At 31.1% G+C, this 19,920-nt stretch overlaps 2 protein-coding genes across 22 annotated transcripts; both read left to right on the top strand.

Annotated features, from left to right (window-relative positions):
• Positions 1-4,741: 4,741 nt before the first annotated feature.
• LOC111276494 (uncharacterized) lies at positions 4,742-6,757 on the top strand. The gene is made up of 3 exons (XM_022862236.2): positions 4,742-4,934; positions 5,102-5,156; positions 6,304-6,757. Exons 1-3 carry the CDS (start codon positions 4,850-4,852, stop codon positions 6,461-6,463), a joined length of 300 nt encoding a protein of 99 aa, XP_022717971.2. The 5' UTR covers positions 4,742-4,849; the 3' UTR covers positions 6,464-6,757.
• A 1,145-nt stretch (positions 6,758-7,902) lies between these two features.
• LOC111275784 (B3 domain-containing transcription repressor VAL2-like) lies at positions 7,903-19,884 on the top strand. Of its 21 annotated transcripts, XR_016333568.1 has the most exons (12): positions 7,908-8,303; positions 11,636-11,717; positions 11,886-11,981; positions 12,229-12,331; positions 12,985-13,267; positions 13,473-13,572; positions 14,213-14,387; positions 14,821-14,900; positions 18,396-18,494; positions 18,792-18,868; positions 18,994-19,027; positions 19,111-19,884. XR_016333568.1 is itself a non-coding variant. In XM_089754232.1 (10 exons), exons 1-9 carry the CDS (start codon positions 8,185-8,187, stop codon positions 18,489-18,491), a joined length of 1,140 nt encoding a protein of 379 aa, XP_089610358.1. In that variant the 5' UTR covers positions 7,903-8,184; the 3' UTR covers positions 18,492-18,494; positions 18,792-18,950. The 21 variants fall into 21 exon arrangements, 8 of the variants coding, with proteins under 8 accessions (XP_089610358.1, XP_089610357.1, XP_089610356.1 ...); XR_016333567.1 differs by having other exon boundaries at positions 7,903-8,303; positions 11,886-11,987; positions 18,994-19,884; XR_016333564.1 differs by lacking the exons at positions 18,994-19,027; positions 19,111-19,884 and adding an exon at positions 18,660-18,707 and having other exon boundaries at positions 7,903-8,303; positions 11,886-11,987; positions 18,396-18,525; positions 18,792-18,950.
• Positions 19,885-19,920: the final 36 nt, after the last annotated feature.

Raw genomic sequence — 19,920 nt, 5'->3', positions numbered from 1 at the left:
ATAATTTTATTTGATGGATTATTTATAAATTTAATATATATTTTTTAGATTTATGATTTTTTTATTCCAAATTAAAGAAGGCGGTCTCACTGTAAAATTTTATCTAAAAAAAATTGATAATTAATTTTTCAGTAATAATTTAATAGAAATCTTATAATAAAAAGTTATTATTTGGTAGATGAATAAAGAGATAAAACAATGAGATAGTGAAATGAATGTGAGAAAAAAAAATTATGGGAGTAAAATTCACAAATTATCTATCCTTTTTTTACAATGCACAAGATTTATTTAATTTTAACTCAAACTTTAATCTTTATTAAAAATATTTTAAATTTATATATTAATCAATTATAATTCAAAATTTAATAAAATATATCACATCAATGTCATATAAATAAATCCACTTTTTTTTTATCACGTGAACATCCATATAATTATATAGGTTACTTTAAGGTGAGAAATTTCATCATATCTTAACAATAATTAAAAAGAATAAATGAGTTTTTAATAATTTTAAGAAATCATAAATACAAATTTAAATTTTAAAAGATCATAAATAAAAATAAAAATAAAATTTTATTTAATAATTTTTTATTTTTACAAACGGGATTAAAAAATAACACATGTTTTTTTTTAATTTTAATTTTTTAAAATATATACTAGAAAAATGTATCATCTTATTAAATAAAAATTATAAATTTATAATACAAGTTACTCGCCTTTATCTTTAAATTTTTATAGAAATTAATCTATCTTTATATAAAAAAAAATAAAATTACCGTAATAACCGACAACAATTAACAATACTAGATTTTAAATTTTATTTTCAATACTATAACAGTTTCCAAGTTTTAAAAAATACTTTATTTAAAAAAAAATTGTCAAATTATCCTACCAATGAGCCTCTAGATTAGCATTTAGCAACATCATTACTAATAAAAGCAAGCATTTTGACGAAGATGTCTCCTAAATTGAACCCATGACCATGCACCACAAAGTTTGTCTGGAATATGATAATTAGGTTTACCAAAATTCCTGGGGTAAGATAAGACATATACTATTTTTTTTTTCATTAAATATTATTATTTGCCTTTTTACAAGACGCAATTCAATGATTATTTCATATTCTTTTATTAAAAAATTTCTTTTGGGAATTCTCACAATCTAAATAGAAATCATTTTTTGGTAATCATATTCATTTACTACCCCTAAAGTCCAATTGTATAGAAGGGAGTAAAAATTCTACTTTACGAAAAATTTGTAATTTTTTTTCTCAAAGATTATGATTTTTTTTGTATTAAAAAAATAATCTCATGTAGGCTAATTAATATTAAATTTGAGCTAATAATTAAGTGATTTGAACTAATGAAACACCAATTGTTTTAGATTAATTATAAAATAATTGATTACGTTAAGCTGACGTGAAGGATCAAAATCTTAAAATTACAAATACAAAAAAGAGAACGATTGAAAATAAAATTTAAAAATGATTTTAGCGATTGTATTTCAATATTCAAATAAAAAATCGATCTAAGAATTGAAAAATAAAGTAACGAAGTAAAAGCTTAAAAACAAGAGGGTTCAAGATCCTTTATAAATACTTAGATAATGCTATTTATATCTAAGTGACAAGGTTTATGAGCTTAGATTACTTGAGATTTAAGGGATTAGAGTTAATCTTGTAGGTTTGAGCTGAGTTGATTGTTGATTGTTCATTCAAAATGTGATAAATCAGTATATAAAAATGTTAGCATGTAAGTTGTTAAAATAGTTAAGTTGACTTGAATTCGAAAATTCAAGTTAACTTAACACGTCAATTCGATCAAAATTATTAAAATATTTTTGTTTATCAATTAACTTACATTATTGAGCTTGATCCATGCATGAATATGCTTTGATCTTATAAGAGTTAAATGCAAAATGATAATCTTAATAGTGTCCAAAAGACAACCACGCAATTAAAAGCCATTATCTTATTAAGTAGTAGTATCTTTAATACATCAATAAAGACCATGTTATGATTTTTAATCATAATTAACTATATTAATTAAAGAGATAAATATAGCAATCAAGTTTATAGAAAGAATTGAACAATTTGAATTTTATTTAAAAAAAAAAATCAAGGAGGGGAATAGCATGATGGGTGCCTAATTGCCTATGCAATTGCAATGTGCTTTCTGCCTTTTATTTAGTGTGGCCCTACTGCATTAGGTAGAATTTTGGGAGTGTTGTGTGATGGTGAACAATGCCTGCAGGGCATGTTAATTTGGGAAAAGTTAATTGGGTTACATTTTTTTTTTCTTTTGATTCATGTGCTTTGAACAACCTTTAATCATTGAACATAATGAAAGGCAAGTTGAAACTTCTGACAACTTATAAGGGATGTCCCCAAAAGGAGTTGTATGGTAGCTATCTTCAATCAAACTGGTTTTTTCTTTTTTTTTTCAAAGTATCTGCCAGTGTTTCTCACCTTCATTCTTTCTTTCCATCCAAGTTCCCCCAGATTGAGTAGCTGCCGGGTTAAAGGATCTGCTAATAGTATATAACATACTATTTTTTTTTCTAAATTTTTTAAAAAATTTCAAAATCGTATTCGTTGAGCAAGAAAACATATTCGAATCATTGAATCAAATACGAAAATTTTTAAAAAGTTTTCTTTTTGTTAAAAGTATAATTATTATTTATAAAAAAATTCGAGAGGCATTGTTTGTTATGGAAGAGGGACACGAATGATTTAAACATGCATAAAGAAACCGAAGGATATGAATCAGAGTATTTAATTGATGGAACAGGAGTTGGCCCGATTGATGGTGGCATCCAAGATTGATTATCGCTATACTTAACGGGGGTGATTAATGGGACCATTGTTAAATTATCAACATGTTCTTGCCAAAAAGAAAAATCCAAAGTCAGCTGTTTGTTCATTATGTCTTGATTAATGATAGTTGAAGTAGCTGAAGTAATTGCTCTCTATGCAGATCAATGGTTTTGTCTAAGCTAGGACGGGATCTTCTGGTTTGGCCGTTTACTAAAATTGGATTGGAAGAGAACTCTGAATTTAATTAAATCGAATGATGCAATTAACATTCAATAAATTTATAATTTAAATCATAATATTTGTAATTTTTTATATTAATATTATAACATCTTTTATGAAAAAAAAAAAATACAATGAAAGCATATGTGTTATATGATCATTATTCTCTCTTTATAAAATTGACTTATTATGATATACAGTATCAACGTTTATATGTTTAACGATCTTTTTTTTTTTTAGCCAATGTCAGATTAATGCACATTGCTTATTATTTTTAAGCATTTGGTGTGATATTTTTCTCCACAAAATTTCATGCCGTCTTTGTCATAACTGTCATCCTGGTTGCTCCCCTTTAGAGTGCTTCGCATGATCAGAACTTTGTCTTCGTACCTTACATTGGCACTTTGTCAAAGTAGCCAAACTGGTCCACCCTATTTATTCTCTATTGAGGCGTTGAGTTAAGGATTGATTTTAGTATCACTTGTTATGTAATCATTATCTTCTTCCTATAAAATCAATTTATTAATGTGTGTAGCACACTTATATATCCAACGATCTTTCATTTCTTATTTGATATGAAATTAATACATCCTATCTACTCTTTTTGAGTGCCCGGCGTAACACACGTGCCATCCAAACGAGGTGCATCTGAAAAAGAATGATTTTCATGGCACAAAGATGTTTTTGCTTTGGGGAAATGAATGAGTTTCAGCAACTCGTGGGCCTGCTGTTTTCATTTCTCAATATGCACTTGATTTAGACATTTTTAAGTCTTGGGTTTGGTTTCTTGGGTGGAAAACGAATGAACAAATTAAACCCATAAATTGAGACATGTTAAAAGGCATATTAAGCATGTTTCCTTTTGTGTATGAAGGCGAAAGCTTAACCAATTTAGGTCCCCTGGGTTGAAGGGAGGGAAGTACTTTCACCGGGCTGTCACTGCATTTTATAACTGGACCATTTTATGAATGGACCTCCAAATGTGCACTGAATAAAGCAATTTGTACGGCACGATATGAATTCTTCCACCATGTATTCAAATTAACTTTTAACCTAAAATCTAGTCAGTATTTTCAAACATGGTATTTAATTAGTTTATAAATTAAAAAATATAAAATGTTCCAAATTCATGGAGAAACTAATTAACCTACAAATAAATGAGGAATCAACTTATACAATATAATTTTTTTTAATTTTATATATATTTTTAATCCGTAATTTTAATAAATTTAAAAGATGTGAGAAACAAATAAAAATAAAAAAGTCTAATTTTCGTCTCTTGATCTATGAAAATTTATGCTTAAAAAAATATATAATTAAAAAAAATTATATTGTATAAATTAATACCTCCATGTAAATAAAATATTAAAATCAAATCAATAAATTATTGTCTTAAAACAAAACCGTTAGATATATAAAAATGTTGAGGCGAATAAATTTTTTTATTTATATATTTTCTATAAATTCTTACGTAAATATAAAATTATAGAAAAAAGGTTAACATGAAGATCATCCCCTCTCCTCTCCTATTTCAAAAAATGAAAAGAGAAAAAAAAATTGTAAAGCATCATCGGCATTGTAAAAGATGGGCTGGAGGCCCAATAAATTCGGGCAGCTCTTTGAACATGGGCTAAATCGTTGCTTTCTTGTTCAGCCAGCTTAAAACTGGATTGGCTGGCTCATTTCAATTCTAATGGTCGGGCGGGTCTTTTCCTGCTTCTTTATAAAGAAAAATCCTAGGATTTAAGTTTAGAACCTTCAATTTCTGTTTACTCTATTTTTCTGTTTTCTGATCTCTAAAAACCCTAAGATATGGCCAAAAACAGAAACAAGAAGAAGCGAAACGTTGTCGCTTCAATGGAAATCAGCGAAGGAACCGTTCCTGATCTTCCTCAAGGTAAAATTTCACTTTTTTTTTCTTTCTTTTATTCTTTTTTTAATTAAAAATTCGATCTTTAAAAAATGAAAAAGAACAAAAAATAAGTTTAATTCATAATTAATTTTTTTTTTCGTATGCCTTTAAAAAAAGTTGTAATTTTTATGTAAATTTTGGTTTATCTGCAGCAATGGACACTTCAGAGACTGGAGTTAAAAACCCTAATTTCGGTGCTGCCAAAATGTAAGTATTAAAAAGTATGATGAAAAAAATTGTTTTTAAGAAGGAATTTGTTACTCAATGATGAAAATGGTTGTTTTCCATGCATATATAATATAGATATATGCTTGTGTATATGTGAGTTTGGATTCTAACTGGAATTTTTTAGTTGTATTTTATTGAAATTTTTAGGGAAATTCTAGCATTTGCGGAAGTGAAATTTGTTGTTAATGCTCGTAAATTTACTCCATTTGCGTATTTGGATTGTATTGTTCAAGGGTAAATGCTTTTTTTGAGCACAAATCCGGGACTAAAAACAGGATTGTGAGAACCTGGAGCTTAGCTCGGTTGGTTTATGCATCCATCTTTAAAGGTGGCATTTAATAGGTCTGAGATTAAAATCTCAGCAACTGCAACCCTTTCTTCAATCCCTGGGTTGCAGCCTCCATTTTACCAAAAAAAAAAAAAAAAAGATTTCAAAGATAATTCTATATTGATGCCTCTTTGTTCAGTTGTTTGATGGGTATTTCTAAAGCATTTTGTTAGTTATATGTATTGTTTGATTGGTAGTAAGAATTTTTAGATTATTATCTATTTCCAACTAGTGGATAAATTGAACATTAACACATGGCTGTTGGATTCTGTTGAGCTCGCATTTAGTTTCGGACGTGTTATGTATATGGTTTAATGGATATGCTTGACCTTGTGATTTTTATTTGACAGTTAGTAACTTCTGTGGGTTTTATCCTCTCATCTTGGAAGCTGATTTGCTGTATCGTCATTCTGGGAATTATAGGCGATGTTCTAGTTTTGCATTTAGTCTTGTTTTTCTAGATAATGAAACTCATCATAACATATTTCCATCATATAGAAATGATTATGCCCTCATTGGCGACCCTAGTGAATAAGATTTTGATCTTTGAAATGATTTTCTTCATGGCATGTTTAACGGTTTTTTGTTCGATATCTAAGAGTGGAACATCACTTAGAATCATTTACGAATGAGTCCAAGGGTTGTTATTGCTTTATAACATACTTGGTTAAGTAGTCCTTGTCAAAATGCATCTGTTGTTAAACTTCAATCTGTTATGGTATTCTATCCTGCTGGTATATAAGTTGTCTTTCTCTTCTTTTTTAACAAACCCCAAATTGTGTCCTAATCTCGAAACAGCAAGCTGAAGAAAGGAAGACCAATGAAGAGATCAAAAAATGTTCGGAAGATGAAGGCTGTGGCAAAAGCAATTGCGAAGAATGAGAAGCATGCTGAGAAAAACTCAAAGAATGAAAACAAGAAATCAAGAACTCAATCAGCAAAAATGCTATACGACTGAGTATGTTAAAGAGTTTTATTGGAAAAGGAACTTAATATGCTGTCCTTCTAATCCAAGTATCTTCTACTCAGATGTATTTTTGGTAATTTAGCTATTCTTAGGTTTGTGTATAATTGGTTCAATTCTTACAATCACGACTGGTTAAACTACCTTTTGTAGCCGGCAGGATATTGAGGATTCCCATACCATAAATTACATTAGAAGAAGTTTTGGAAGTGTTCATGAACATAATTTGAGAGAGTTTTGTCATGCTTATAGAATTAATTCAAGCATTGATTTTTTTGCATTTTCCAATAGTGGAGTTGGAAAATTCTCTAAATTGTTTTTTAATCAAAGCTTGAGCTTCTCTTTCTAAGAAGAGATGGATTTAGAATGGGGTCAGCTGCCCTCAACTTAAATCCAATAACTTTTTCTTGTAATATTATTTTATGGTTATTATCTTTTATACATCGACAATGTACGTTTTAGGCTTCGTTCCATGTATGACTAGTGTAGATTTGGAAATTCAAAACGATATAGGAATATACTATATGAATACAATACAGTTTAAAATTTTAATAATAATTATATATATAAATTTAATAAAATAAAAAATATAATTTTTATATTTTTATGTCGATATAAATAATGATACGTAATTTTGATATAAAATATAAAATAAATGTATAAATTTTAATATTATTTCACGAACAATTCATTGAAGGGTCATGAAAATTCATTATCACTGAAGCAAAGTCTTCCATTGCTTTTGGAGTCGAAGGAGGGTGAGTATTACTTGGCTGAAAGGCTCGACAACACCTGTTTTGATAGAGGAAAAGGAATCTTCCCCTAAAGTTCATCTCGTAAAAGGCTTCAAATTATCCAGGTTTTAATCCCTTGCAAACTTGCCTACTTGAGCTCATCATAACCACCAAAGAAAATGCTAAGATTACCAAAATTATTTTTACCCAAATTAATTGTGGAAGATGTGAATGCAGATTTATTTCCATTATTGAGATATACCTACCTAATAATTTATTTTTTTATATTAGGAAAAATAAAAAAAAAATTTGGAAGAGGAAATTTGAAGTTGAAGAATCATTTCCTTTTGCAACAATTGCTAAACTATTGCATTGATCCTTATCATATAATTTACTCCTTGTTAATTAGTTTAATCAATCAATATTACATAATTTTCCTCTCATTTAAATTGTTATGGTCATTTATTTATATAAATATGTAAATTTTAATTTTTATATTTTTAATGATTTTTTTGTATCTATTAAAATTTTATATATGAAAGATTCACTATTAAAATTTAATTGTAATTTTAATAATTTTAAGAATAGAATAAAATAATCATGTAGTTATTAAAATGAAGAATATAATTCAATTAGAAACTCTTCTCGTCGAATAAAATCTTTTTCAAATTTAAATATCTTTTTCTGTTAAAAAAATTCTCAACCACTAGATCAATCCAACGGTTCAAAACCCTCACAGCCAACCTATACAATGATAGGAACTGCTACGTAATAGCTTTACTAGGGCGCATCTATCTCGATGTCAGTGTGACTAAAAATCTGACAAAAATTTCCAATCTTAAAAAACTGTCATTATCACTGTACTTTTTTGTTCACTCTTTTCACTGTCATATCATTTCAAAAAAAAAAGAAAAAAGAAAAAAAGAAAGCAGAGGAACCAAATCTGTTCTCTGGGTTTTGTTTATTGAGGGAATCAGGGAAATGGCTTCTTCTTCAGTAATTAACAAGGCTTGTTTTCATTGCAAATCTCCTTCTGATAATTTCTTCACTGGTTGGCAACTTCGTAATGGCGGTTTCGCCATGCTCTGCCATCGGTGTGGGTAAGCTTTTGACGTTTTCTTTCACTGCAAATCTCACTCTTTGCATGTTGTTTTCCTTAATCTGTTTCTGAATGTGCATTTCTTGTTTGTTTTGTCTGTGAGCCTTTTTTTGTGTTCATTTGGTATTTGACTAAGATAAAGTTGGTTTTTTAATCATTATTTTTATTTTTTAATAAACTAATTTGATTGTTATGGCTTAAACTTAAAATTTCTGCACAGATTTCCAACCAAACATCCTCAGTGAAAATTGGTTTGTCTCAGTTTCTGTTTTTTAATTATCTTTTAGAACAAGATAGGAAATTTGAATACAAAAAATCTGTAGTTAAAACTATAATTTATTGTGCTCATTTTATCACAGATGTCGTGTTGCAAGTAGTTTGAAAATGCATGCATTTCAGGCAAAGTAAGGTAGATAATTAGTATTGTTTATTTATTTTTTCATTTTTTTCCACCTTTGTTCCTAAGAGTAAAAGTTTGGGAATTAGTGTATTGTAACCGTGAGAGAAAGTTAAATTTGTTGTGTTAGTAGATTAGGGGGCTATATAGAAATGATAATTTTTTCTCATTTTCGACTTGATTTGAAGAAAATGAAGCTTGACGCTAATCTTGGGACGAAAAGAAGTGTATAATTTGCTTTTTTTCATCTTGATTTGTTGTTTTAAACTAATTGGCTGAGTTAACTTTGGCTTATCTAAGAAAAGAATTAGAATTTATGGCAAAATGGTATAAACTGTTTTCCACTGTGGATTGCTTGGACTTGGACTTAAGTATGGTTTTTAGGAACTTGATGCATAGGAAAGTAGCTTCTTACCCAGCTTTTAAATTGAAGCCCTCTTAGATTGCTCGAAATTTTTTGGAGTTAAACAATTTCGTCACCGTTTTCTTTTTGTTATTGACTGTTTAGACCTATTTTAATTGCTCAGATATGCTTCCTTTCAGCTGAAATCATGGACATGGATTTTGTTTCTGTTTCTTCCATTCCCTTTGTTAATCTAAATTCTATAACAAGAGAAATTTATTGCCATGTTTTAGTTCTCTGTCTGCAGTCAGTTATTGAGGCTCTTTGTTATCAACTTCACTGTTCTCTGCAATGATTATTACAATGCCCTCCATATGTCGAGTCTGCCTTTCTTTCTTTCTTTTTTTCCCTTTTACGGTTCATGTTTGAAGAGCAAGATTAAGAAAACTAGGCTAGAAATCCTGATGATTGCTGCCATTCATAGCCTTCACACCCTCACTTTTGCTTCTTGTCATATTGGTGACATAGAAGAATTGGAGATTTACTTACGAGAGAAAGGAAATGGAATTCTAGAACAAGTTGTAAATAGGATATCAAATAACAAATGAATTGAGTAACCACTGTTCCCATTGCCATTGTTGCTGTTATGTTTGTCTAGACTCATCAATCTATTCCTTCGCTATAATAAGTTATTTTTGCTAACCACTTTCTTCATTGCGCTTCTATTTCCTTTTGATGGTGTGAATCTCTCTTTATTTCATTTACATATTTATTTGTGAAATTTGTAATTAGAACAGTTGGTTTGTGACAAGCGTTTCAAGAAGTCAGGAAATGATGGTTATCTCCCTTCTTGTGATTTGCCTTGTTAGTGCCTTGATTATTTAAGCAGTGAATAAAAACAAAACAAAAAATGGTTAAGAGTGACTATGAATTATAATCATCAATTCATCGGAAAATTAAATAATATTTGTTAGGAAAGATAAGTACATTGTATACTGTGACAAGCACTTAAATAACTCGATTTTTTTAATCATTTCTTCATAAATTTGAATATACATTGAGGCACCTATGGAGATTGGGAGCATCAAATGCAGAAACATGATTCATGGAGAAGAAGTTAAAATTCTTCTCATGGATAATTTCACTTTATTTCACCAACTAATTGGATAAATAAGACTATCCCTCATATCCTGAGGAGCTCTTCTCATCTTGTTGGTATATGCATGTTAAAACATAACCAGAGTTTAGTGGAAGAGACCCTTTTGACTGGAGGCTTTGTCTAAAGCTGTCAAAAGATTTAATAGAACTGGCTGGTCTAACTATGAACCTCAAATCTTATTTTATGGGTGTTTGGACTAGGAATTTCTTTAGGTGTCAGCAGTAAATTTTGAATTTATAAATTGAATTGCTATAGAGGCACCAAACTGATCTAAGAATTCTATATCAAGAAATGTATAGAATGTTCTTTATTATTTGAGCTCTTTCCTTTTCAAATAATAGATAGCTGTTTACCATACAACAATTAGGAAGGAAAAAGTTGGGAGAGATGAATGTTGTGTGATTTATAAGTTTGAGGAAGGAAAAAACAATCTATGGATTTAATTTCTATGTTGGATGTTTTCAGATCAGCAGATTGCTTGAGTACAGATGTTGGCAATCTGCATAAGTGTGAAATTTAGTTTGACAACAAGTTACACATGTGAGACTAAAACATTTATAAAAATTGATTCAGAATTATGGCATTTTCAGTATAAATGATGAATTGTACACCAATAGTTGGTTTAATCCTATCTTACTTGAAAAAGCAAGCAAAAGTCCTTTTCAGCGTGCTTCCTGAAATGTTTTGGTGTGTTGTCAAACTCCAGTTGCAGTTACAGTTATAGTTAGTAGTGAAATGGATTTGTTTTGGATTCAAATAATGAAACAATGTCGTATTTGTTCTGCTTTTAATAACACTGGCTCTGTTGCTTTAAAAGTTATTGTATTAAATTGATCCTTTTCTCTTGCTTGCCCTTCCTCTTTTACTCTACTTTCACTGTCTCTTCCTCTATTGAGTGTGTGCACGTGTGCATGTGTGCATATGCATCGACATTTAATAGTGAAAACTAAAAATACATCCTTTATGGAAGCAAGAGGTATATCAATCTTATGTCAAATATGTTAGGCTGGATTTACTTGCATTCTAATAATTCAACAGAATACTTTTTTATTTACAACAGCTTGTTTATTTTTCAGCAAAAAATTTTAATGTTTACTTGGGCTGTTGTGGACATCTTCTACTTGAATGCTGCTTTTCATTTATTTGAGCTTGTTCATGTTTTTGAGGTATGAAACATGTTCTTAGGCTTTAATTTTGACATCATGAATTCTATGTTGAATTATTGGTGCATGCATATATGTGATTCTTAGAAGTTTGTATATGGTACTAGGTTTCAATTGATGATAGTACTTGGCATTATGAACTATATCTTCTTATTTAGCATCATTTGTGTTTCTCAGAACGTAATACCTGGAAGCTTAAAAGGGAATTTGAGGTATATTTACCCTCTATAGAGTTCATAAAAACTGACTTAGTCTTTTTTTGCAAATTCAGTTCTGCTTATAAGGATGGAACATTCTGTGACACTTTTCACCCTGAAGCCAGTGGTTGGAGAGATTGTGCTTCTTGTAAGAAGGTAAGATGAAAATTCTTGTTGATTTTGCATTTTCATTTCGCAGGTATTTAGGTGATTGTATAGAAAATTTTCTTCAGTTTTTATTTATTTATTTATTTGTCCTTAATTGGATTTTCTAGTCTGCAAATTGCTTTCACTAATGCTTAATTCTTCTTCCATTTGCTGCAGCAAATTCACTGCGGATGCATTATGGCATCCCATACATATACTATACTGGACTTTGGTGGTGTGAAATGTTCAGAGTGTGCCATAAATGAAGCTTTGGTAGGAGTCAGTTATCTGGCCCTCCTATCTTAGTTTTCATACCCTTTTTGTATGCAACTTGCATGTTATAATATTAGTAAAAACCAAATAATGTAGCCTATAAGGCAATCATACTTAAAGTATACTTGGTGAATGACTTATGTATTCAAACTTAAAATGAGCATATACAGTTTTGAATTCTTCTTATTTCTCCTTTGTCTAAAAATATTAAAGTTATCAAATTTCAAACAAACAGTTTCTATTTCAGGCACCACACCGATGCTCGCCGACCTTCTGGAGCCCTGAGGTTATGCAGCATGCAAAGGACGTGCCCGGAGGACCATCTATTGACCCTAAGAGAGTGATAACTGGTGATTTTCAATACATCTTAGCTTTGGAATGAACTGAAATTGAAAAATAAATACATTTTGGTGATCTCCAGGTTTTTAAGTGCTCTTGTTTGTTGACAATGGAGATGGACTGGTGTCATGCAAATATGAAGTCTCATATGCTGATTGTTTATAAATTTCTCATGGAAAGAGGAAAGGATTTTCAACACTTATCTGTTGCTGTGCCTAGGGAACTAAATAACAAAATAAAAGAGAAGGGAATGAGGACATGGATAACATAAAGGAAATAAAAGTTTTTACTTTTGGTTTTCTTTTTGGTGATGCTAGTGGCTGGGGGGGGGGGGGGGGGATAGCACAAATTTTTTATTTTTTTATTAATGCAAACAAAAGAAATCTTGATTGAGGAAAACTCCCATGTTAAGCGATCACATTTTGCCTAAAATGATGTGCTCAATCAGTTCTAAAGTTGAAGTACAACTGGCTGTGGCAAGTGTTTTTGGATAGGAAGAGTAGTTTTGTTATTCTTTTCACCACAAACAAACAAGGAATGCATATGAAAGTTGCATAATTTTTATCTTTATCCTCTCCTTCAGCACTCACAGCAATAGCTTGTCAATTGTCATTTATCTGGTTTCTAGTAGGAAGGAAAAGTGACTCCTTCTCTCCTGTTGCAGGAATTAACTTAGGAGTTGATCCAATTCCATCCCCTGATTCTGTGGTCTGCAATGCCTCACCTAATAAGGTAGCCACTCTAACGACTCCTGGAGCAGTACTTCAAGCACAATCTCCTTTAGTAGAAATTGGAGAAGAGTCCTCTGTAAATTCACCTGATGAAATCAATACATCTCATCATAAGAGTGGTGGAAAGCATCGAAAGAATGCCTATAAACAGACTCAAGTACAATCTAGATACTCGCCGAAGACCAGCTCGGAGGAGCTAAAGGAAATCTGCAGACTGTATCCACTATCCTTGAGTTTATTCTTGTGCTGTTGACATTATTTTCGAAGGATTATCTGGTTGCCTTACTGTATGATACTGGGAGTAGTATACATTTGTTACTGTGTTACTTTAAGATTTTAACTTGATATAACTTTAATGCACTATCCTGGTTCATATTGAACTTGATGTCTAAGAGATTGTGAGTCCTTAATCATATTTCAGATCACAATCAAGTCTTATTCCTTTGTTTGAGAAAGAATTGACTGCTAGTGATGCTGACCTCAGGAATGGGCGCCTTGTGTTACCAAAGAGATGTGCAGAGGTAAGTTTTTGCAGATTTAAAATTTTTTGAAGTTCTTAAGTTTGTTTGGAGGGTAACTTAAGTTTCTTGATGGAGATTTTGCAACAGCTGGGGTGACTCTAAAAGAAGCTTGAGAGCCTTTTTCAATTTTTACTCTCCAATGAGAAGATAATGCACCTGATTATGATTGGACAAATTCTTTTAGTGCAGCATTTGCATTTACTGTAATTTAATTTTCTACGATTTTTTTTATATTTTCTGTGTATATCTTACACTTAAATGTTGAGTCATATAAGCTGCTGTACTGGCCTTTATATGGTAAAACATTCAACTTTCCAAACTCTTCTGTGCACTGGAGGCTGTTAGGCCTCTGACATCATCTATATATTTAATATACCTTGCAGGGAGATTTTGATCTGCATCTTTTTCTTTCACATTATCCAGTTGCAGCATAAGATGTTCCATCAGATGATGATGGTTTTTTATAAAGCATTACTTGATTTTAAAGAGAGAGGGGGAATGGGCATTGAGGATTTCCTCTTTAGTTTCCTTTTGAGAAGATATGACATCTAGTCTGGCTACAGCAAATTCATTCTGTATTTAATTTTTTCCCTGATAAAGATTAGATATATTTCTTGTTTTGAAAGAGACAATATCACAGGCTTATTTCCCAAAAATTTCGGGCCAACAAGGAAACTTCATTGCAGTACAAGACACAAAAGGAAATGACTGGGAACTTTACTATCGTTACTGGTCAAATACTAATGGCAAGATGTATGTTCTTGAAGGGCTTAAAGATTACATAATCTTGATGCAATGGAAAGCAGGTGATAGAGGTAATTGACATAAGTGTCTAACAATTCTTAACCTATACTTTTGTTTTCCCTTTCTAATAAGATGTGTATTTTTTGGTGTAACTGGCATTTGAATCATACATTTATACTTCTTATTTATCTATTCCATCTTACTATTTAGTCCCAACCAAGTGGCAAATTTGAGTTTAGTTGTGCTTGATAAATGATTGACTTTCTGATGCTTCAAATTCAGTATCATCGAACTTTTGTATGAACATTATTTGTTAATTTTGCTAATGACAGTTCCAGTTCTTCACGCACCTTAAAGATACTCTATCCAGCCATAATTTAATTTGTCAGAAACATTTTCAAAAGTTTTAAGATTTATTTTGTTTCACCTGTGATTTACTCTTTTATTTTGCATCAGCAGACAACTTATAACTAATTAGTGCCTGAGATTGATGAAAAATTTCAGTTACATTTTATAAAAGAGAAGCAGATGGAAAATTGGTCATGGGATTCAAAAAGTATCAAGCTGCCAAATCAGACCAGAAGGTATGGTGTGCTAATTAAGTTAACTAAATTTTTTTATTGTGTCCATGAAATTATGATGCCAGATAAGTGCAACATTTAATGATGCCCATTTATTCTGTGTTAAGTGATTCATGAAAAATCTGCTTCAAGTCTATAATATGTCAATGTTTCAATGGTTGATGCATTTCCTTAAAGGGTCAGATATATGCTAGGATAAGGCTGCAAATAAGATCATCATGGTGATAGCGATGATACCAATGACAATAATAGGAATAGTAACAACAACAATAATAGTAACTCCTGCTTCCCTCATGAATAGTATAAATCATCACTTAAATGTTGGTGGCTTTAATCAGAAGGAATCCAGCTAGGATGTCTCTAGCATTGGCTTCACTGTAGGCCCTTAATGACGACATTAATCCTCCAAAGAAAATGCCAATTTTAAAATGCTGTAAGAATGACAAAGTCCTTCTATGGTTGTGAGTTGTGAATTGCGAGCAACCAGTGATGGGAAATACCTGTCACATTCACTATGATGTACACATAATTTGAATAGCAATATATGTAGCTTTCTTTTACTAGGTAGATAGATACATTCCTTCTGTCACCATGTAATAATGGTAGCCTACTTGCCTTCTATTTATTGGCCTCTTTCTCCATGAATTATATAGCATAATTATGGTCTTCAAGTTCATTCTAACACAAATTCTTAAGGTGCATATACTATTTACCTAAAAAAATTGAACCCTGGATATCTTCTTGTCAGAATCCTTCAAGTATAATTTGATGTCTGTACTGTCGACATGATAAACCATAACCTTTCATCTTAGTAGAATAGATATATTTTCTCTTGTTAGGAACAATTTTTAACATATAAGGAATAGAGTTTTCCAGCAGATGGTCTTACAAAGATTACAATTTGACAAATGATGTTTTTATGGATTTTATGTTTGTGAACAAAAAGTTGTTTTACCATTCTAAGATTTCACACTTTCTTTTCCAGAGCTCAACATGATGTTTTGAAAACAACTGTACCCTTCAAAGACCAGTGTGAATCTTGTGCTTTTCATCGAAGGTGTTGAGGTTCTTTTTACACATGATGTCATCAGTCAGCGAACTAGTATGTTGATAAATCAAAGAAGTCAGCTTCTTTGTGGCTGGAATACTTCTAATTATCTTTCTTCTGTTAATAGTCAAAATAAACTTGCTATGGTAATTTGCAGTACCCTAGGATTGTTTTTGAACAATTTAAAGGGGCAATGGTTGTTAGTAGAACCTACAAGTTAGAAAGTTGAACCATATACCAAAATCATAATCTTCTGTGATGAACTTGAAATGTGTGCAACTCAACAGTATTAAGTATTAACAGGTGAACTTATTGATGCTTTCAGTTCTATTTATGTAATTTGGCCAAGAAAACTATACTTATGCAATGATTGTTTGAAAGTTTTTTAGTATTGTAGTACCTTTATATTGGAAAGACAAATTTGTCGTTTAGACTTGAGGAGTAATGAACTAAGAAGGGAGCGAGCTAGGGTCCATGGAAAAATTAATTTATTAACATAGTTCTGTTGACATTATAATGAACAATATGTGCTTTTTGCATATTATGATGTTTGTGAAGCGAATCCTTGAATTCTTAGTCATGAACTTTTAGAAAAAAGAAAACAAATCGATACCGAGCTTGGCAATATCTCAATCCTACAGCATATTCAAACATGTTTCTTGAAGTAAGATGATTATTGTTTGAAAAGGCAATGAAAACTTGTGTTGAATGTTGGTCCAGAATAAAATCTAATCGTGCACAAGAATCATCAAAAGTACCGGTAAAAAGATATAACTACAACATTTAGATTGCGAACATTTTCACTATATTTAGTTTGTAGGCACATAAATGAAGAGAAAGCAGGATCAATGTAAACTAGTTAAGGAAGGGCCACAAGAATCACTGATAGAGTATTACAAAGATGAGACTTCACTGAGACTTCACTGAGTTATGTGGAGAAGACCTCATTAGACTTGCGTGGCTTCGTTTGTAGTTTCACAGTGAGGATAGGCATTGCAAAATTTTCAGAAAAAATGGGACAATCATATAGGAATTTTTTATACAAATTTTTCTTAAAAAACCAACATGAATCTCTATTTGTCTTATGGATTGAGACAGAAGCAAAGAGTTTTTCAATTCTTAGTTGTTGATTTTTTTTGAAAAAAAGGGATTTTTGAGTTCATCTGTTAAGCTGAAAAAAGTTGGAATTCACATTAATTTTTTATAAGTATATGGACAATGAATATAACATAACAAACTTCTAGTTTTACGGATTTCAAACATATGGAGTTTGTGATTTATAGGAAGAAGCAAATTCTTGATTTCCAGAATTGTTCCACTGGTTTCTTTTGTATCAAGGCTGTTCATTTCCTTTCAACTTTCCTTCTAGTTTTGGTTTCTTTCAAAGTGCAAGATCACTGTCAACTTCTTCCTGCCTTAAATAAGAAACTCCTGTCAAGGAAGATGCATGTTGTTGGTGTGAATGATAAGAAGACAAAAACCTTTTATTCTGTCAGTATTATGATGGAAATTTTCATTGTTGGCAATCAGAAGAGATTGAGGTGGCCAACAGTCACTGCCTCGCAATTAAGCAAGCTTAAACAGCTATGTTACTTGAGAAGATCTAAACACAAGATTTTTTTTCTATTAATATTTATTAGCTGCACATTATTTGGTTGAGTTGGATTTTTATGTTTCTAATGTGTAATTTAGTAATGCCATCAAGTCTAACCTTTAAACTTAAATGTCACAACTCAGGAATCTGTTCTGCAATTAATACAGTAAGCTATATTTAGCAATAAACTTCGCTTTGCATTAATGAATATAGACCTTGTTAGAAAACATTATTGACTGCCTATCTGTCTAGCCAATTTATAAATGGAAATTTGGTAAGAGAGATGAATTTACCATATTTCTTCTATTAATGGGATCTTTTCTATATTAATCAGTTGTTTGGCAGCAGGAGTTTATGTTCCTTAGTTTCCATGTTTCAGCTGCCTATCATCCTAATCCGTCTCATAAATTCATGACATTTGGTTTATTTTCATCAACTGAATGTTACCAATATGTTTTTTGAAACTAAATAAAAACACAAACTAACCAAAAGAAGAAAGCATTTGATATCTGAAGCTGTTGTGGTGATTCACTAACTGGTAACTGCAGGGGAATAGTTGTTCATTAAATATCAAATTCATCGATTGTTGATCTTTCCTGCATGTTTATTACTAGATCTAACAATTCGTGTCAAACATGTGTCAAACATGAAAGTCTACTTATTACTTTGTATTTATATCTTGTTCCAGGATGATATTTTTTTTAAAAGCCTTCAGTTGGAACCCTATAATTAGGAAAAAAATAAAGTTTATATATGTATATGTATAATAAGTTTACAGATAGCTTTGTCAGGAACTGACCATTGTGGCATTTGTTGATGTGGATTCTCATATGGCGGTTAAGTTGGTGTCAAGTAGGTTCAAGGACATCTGAAAGGTGCCTCTCTTCTTAATATGGACAAAAAGGGATTATCCTTGGCATACCAGTACACATGTGGCTCCACTTCAACATAACAAGTAAGCTGGCTCACTGGTTAACAGTTGTCAGGTTAGATTACAAGTCTGATTCCTCACCACACTGCATTTCATATATAGCCTGAAAAGTGAAAACTGAGTTGCTTTTTGTATTTTTCTTTTCATTTTTCTTAAAAACTGACATAAAAATACATATGGATGCTGCAGTTTATATAAATTCCTTATCTCCAGCTGATGTCTCTTATTCTACCCAAGGTTCTTACAAATATGGTTTAACTTCAAGGAACTATAGTCTTTGCAGTAATACTAAATACCATTTCCTTTTATTCTGTTTGTCAGTCATACCTATAAGACAAAATTAATTGAGGATGAGCTTTGTGAAGTGCTGAATTTGGATGACAAATGCTGACTTTACGGTTAGTGGCACTGCTGTTTTTCTTGCTCAACTTCTGGTTTTGGTAGGGGAGGCAATGTTGAGTACTAAAGCAACTAGATCATGCAATAGCTTACCTTGCTTTATCTGTTCCGGAATTCTCAATAGCATGTCTCTTGACCGGGAAAATTTTCGTATTCAGGTCAGATGTACAATTTTTTTTCTTTTCACCATGTGTTGTAATCCATCAAAGAATATAAATTGAGCCTTATTGCATTTGATCAGATTGCTAGTGTTTTCTCTCAGAAAATGATTCGGTCTAACAGCAATGAAGTGAATGCTGCTGACTCCATGCAGTTATATTAACAAGGACAGTCAATGAGGTAGTGAATAATGTACCAGGATACATTTTGCCTTTCATTTGTGTTAAAACCCTTGGTTAGAATTATTCTGGAACACAGGTTCTTATTAGAGTTTTCTAGAAGAGTAGCGTCTGAAAAAACAGGATATGATGAAACTTTGAAGCCTTTTGTGGAGAATTGTTGTCTATTCTTGGCCTATATGGGAATACTTATTAGAGGCATGAAGGGCTGTGTTATAGCCTGTGACAAACTGACCCTAACTTCCAATGGGTTGGGGTTAGAAACTTAGAATGTTATGTAAATTGTATGAATTGAAAATGTGATGAAAATGAAATTTTTATTCGATTATTTATTTAGATCAATAGTAATAATGAATACGTAGTAATGCTTCGTCGTAATGGTAAGGTTGCTGTCACATGGTTTGGATGTCATGGTTTCAAATCGCAAAAATAATTTTCTTTTGAAAATGTAAGATAAGGCTGTCTATGTTAGATCCGGTCTTTTCCAAGTCGCGGAAACAATTTCTCGTGAAAATGTAAGATAAGATTATCTATATTAGATCTAATGGATCTAACGCATAGCAGAAGCTTTATGCATTAAGCTGACCTTTTTTAATATTAATAATGAATAGTATAACAGCCCAATAGATCTCTTATTTAGCCCAATACAGACTATAAAAGCCCACAGACAAAATTGTCTATTAGCCCACTTCGGCCCATGTAAAGCCCAGCAA

Source organism: Durio zibethinus, chromosome 25 (assembly GCF_047325235.1).
Source record: "Durio zibethinus cultivar Kanyao isolate XHJ-2024 chromosome 25, ASM4732523v1, whole genome shotgun sequence".
In the NCBI taxonomy this organism is placed as follows: Eukaryota; Viridiplantae; Streptophyta; class Magnoliopsida; order Malvales; family Malvaceae; genus Durio; species Durio zibethinus.
This window is presented reverse-complemented; position numbering and strand designations above follow the sequence as displayed.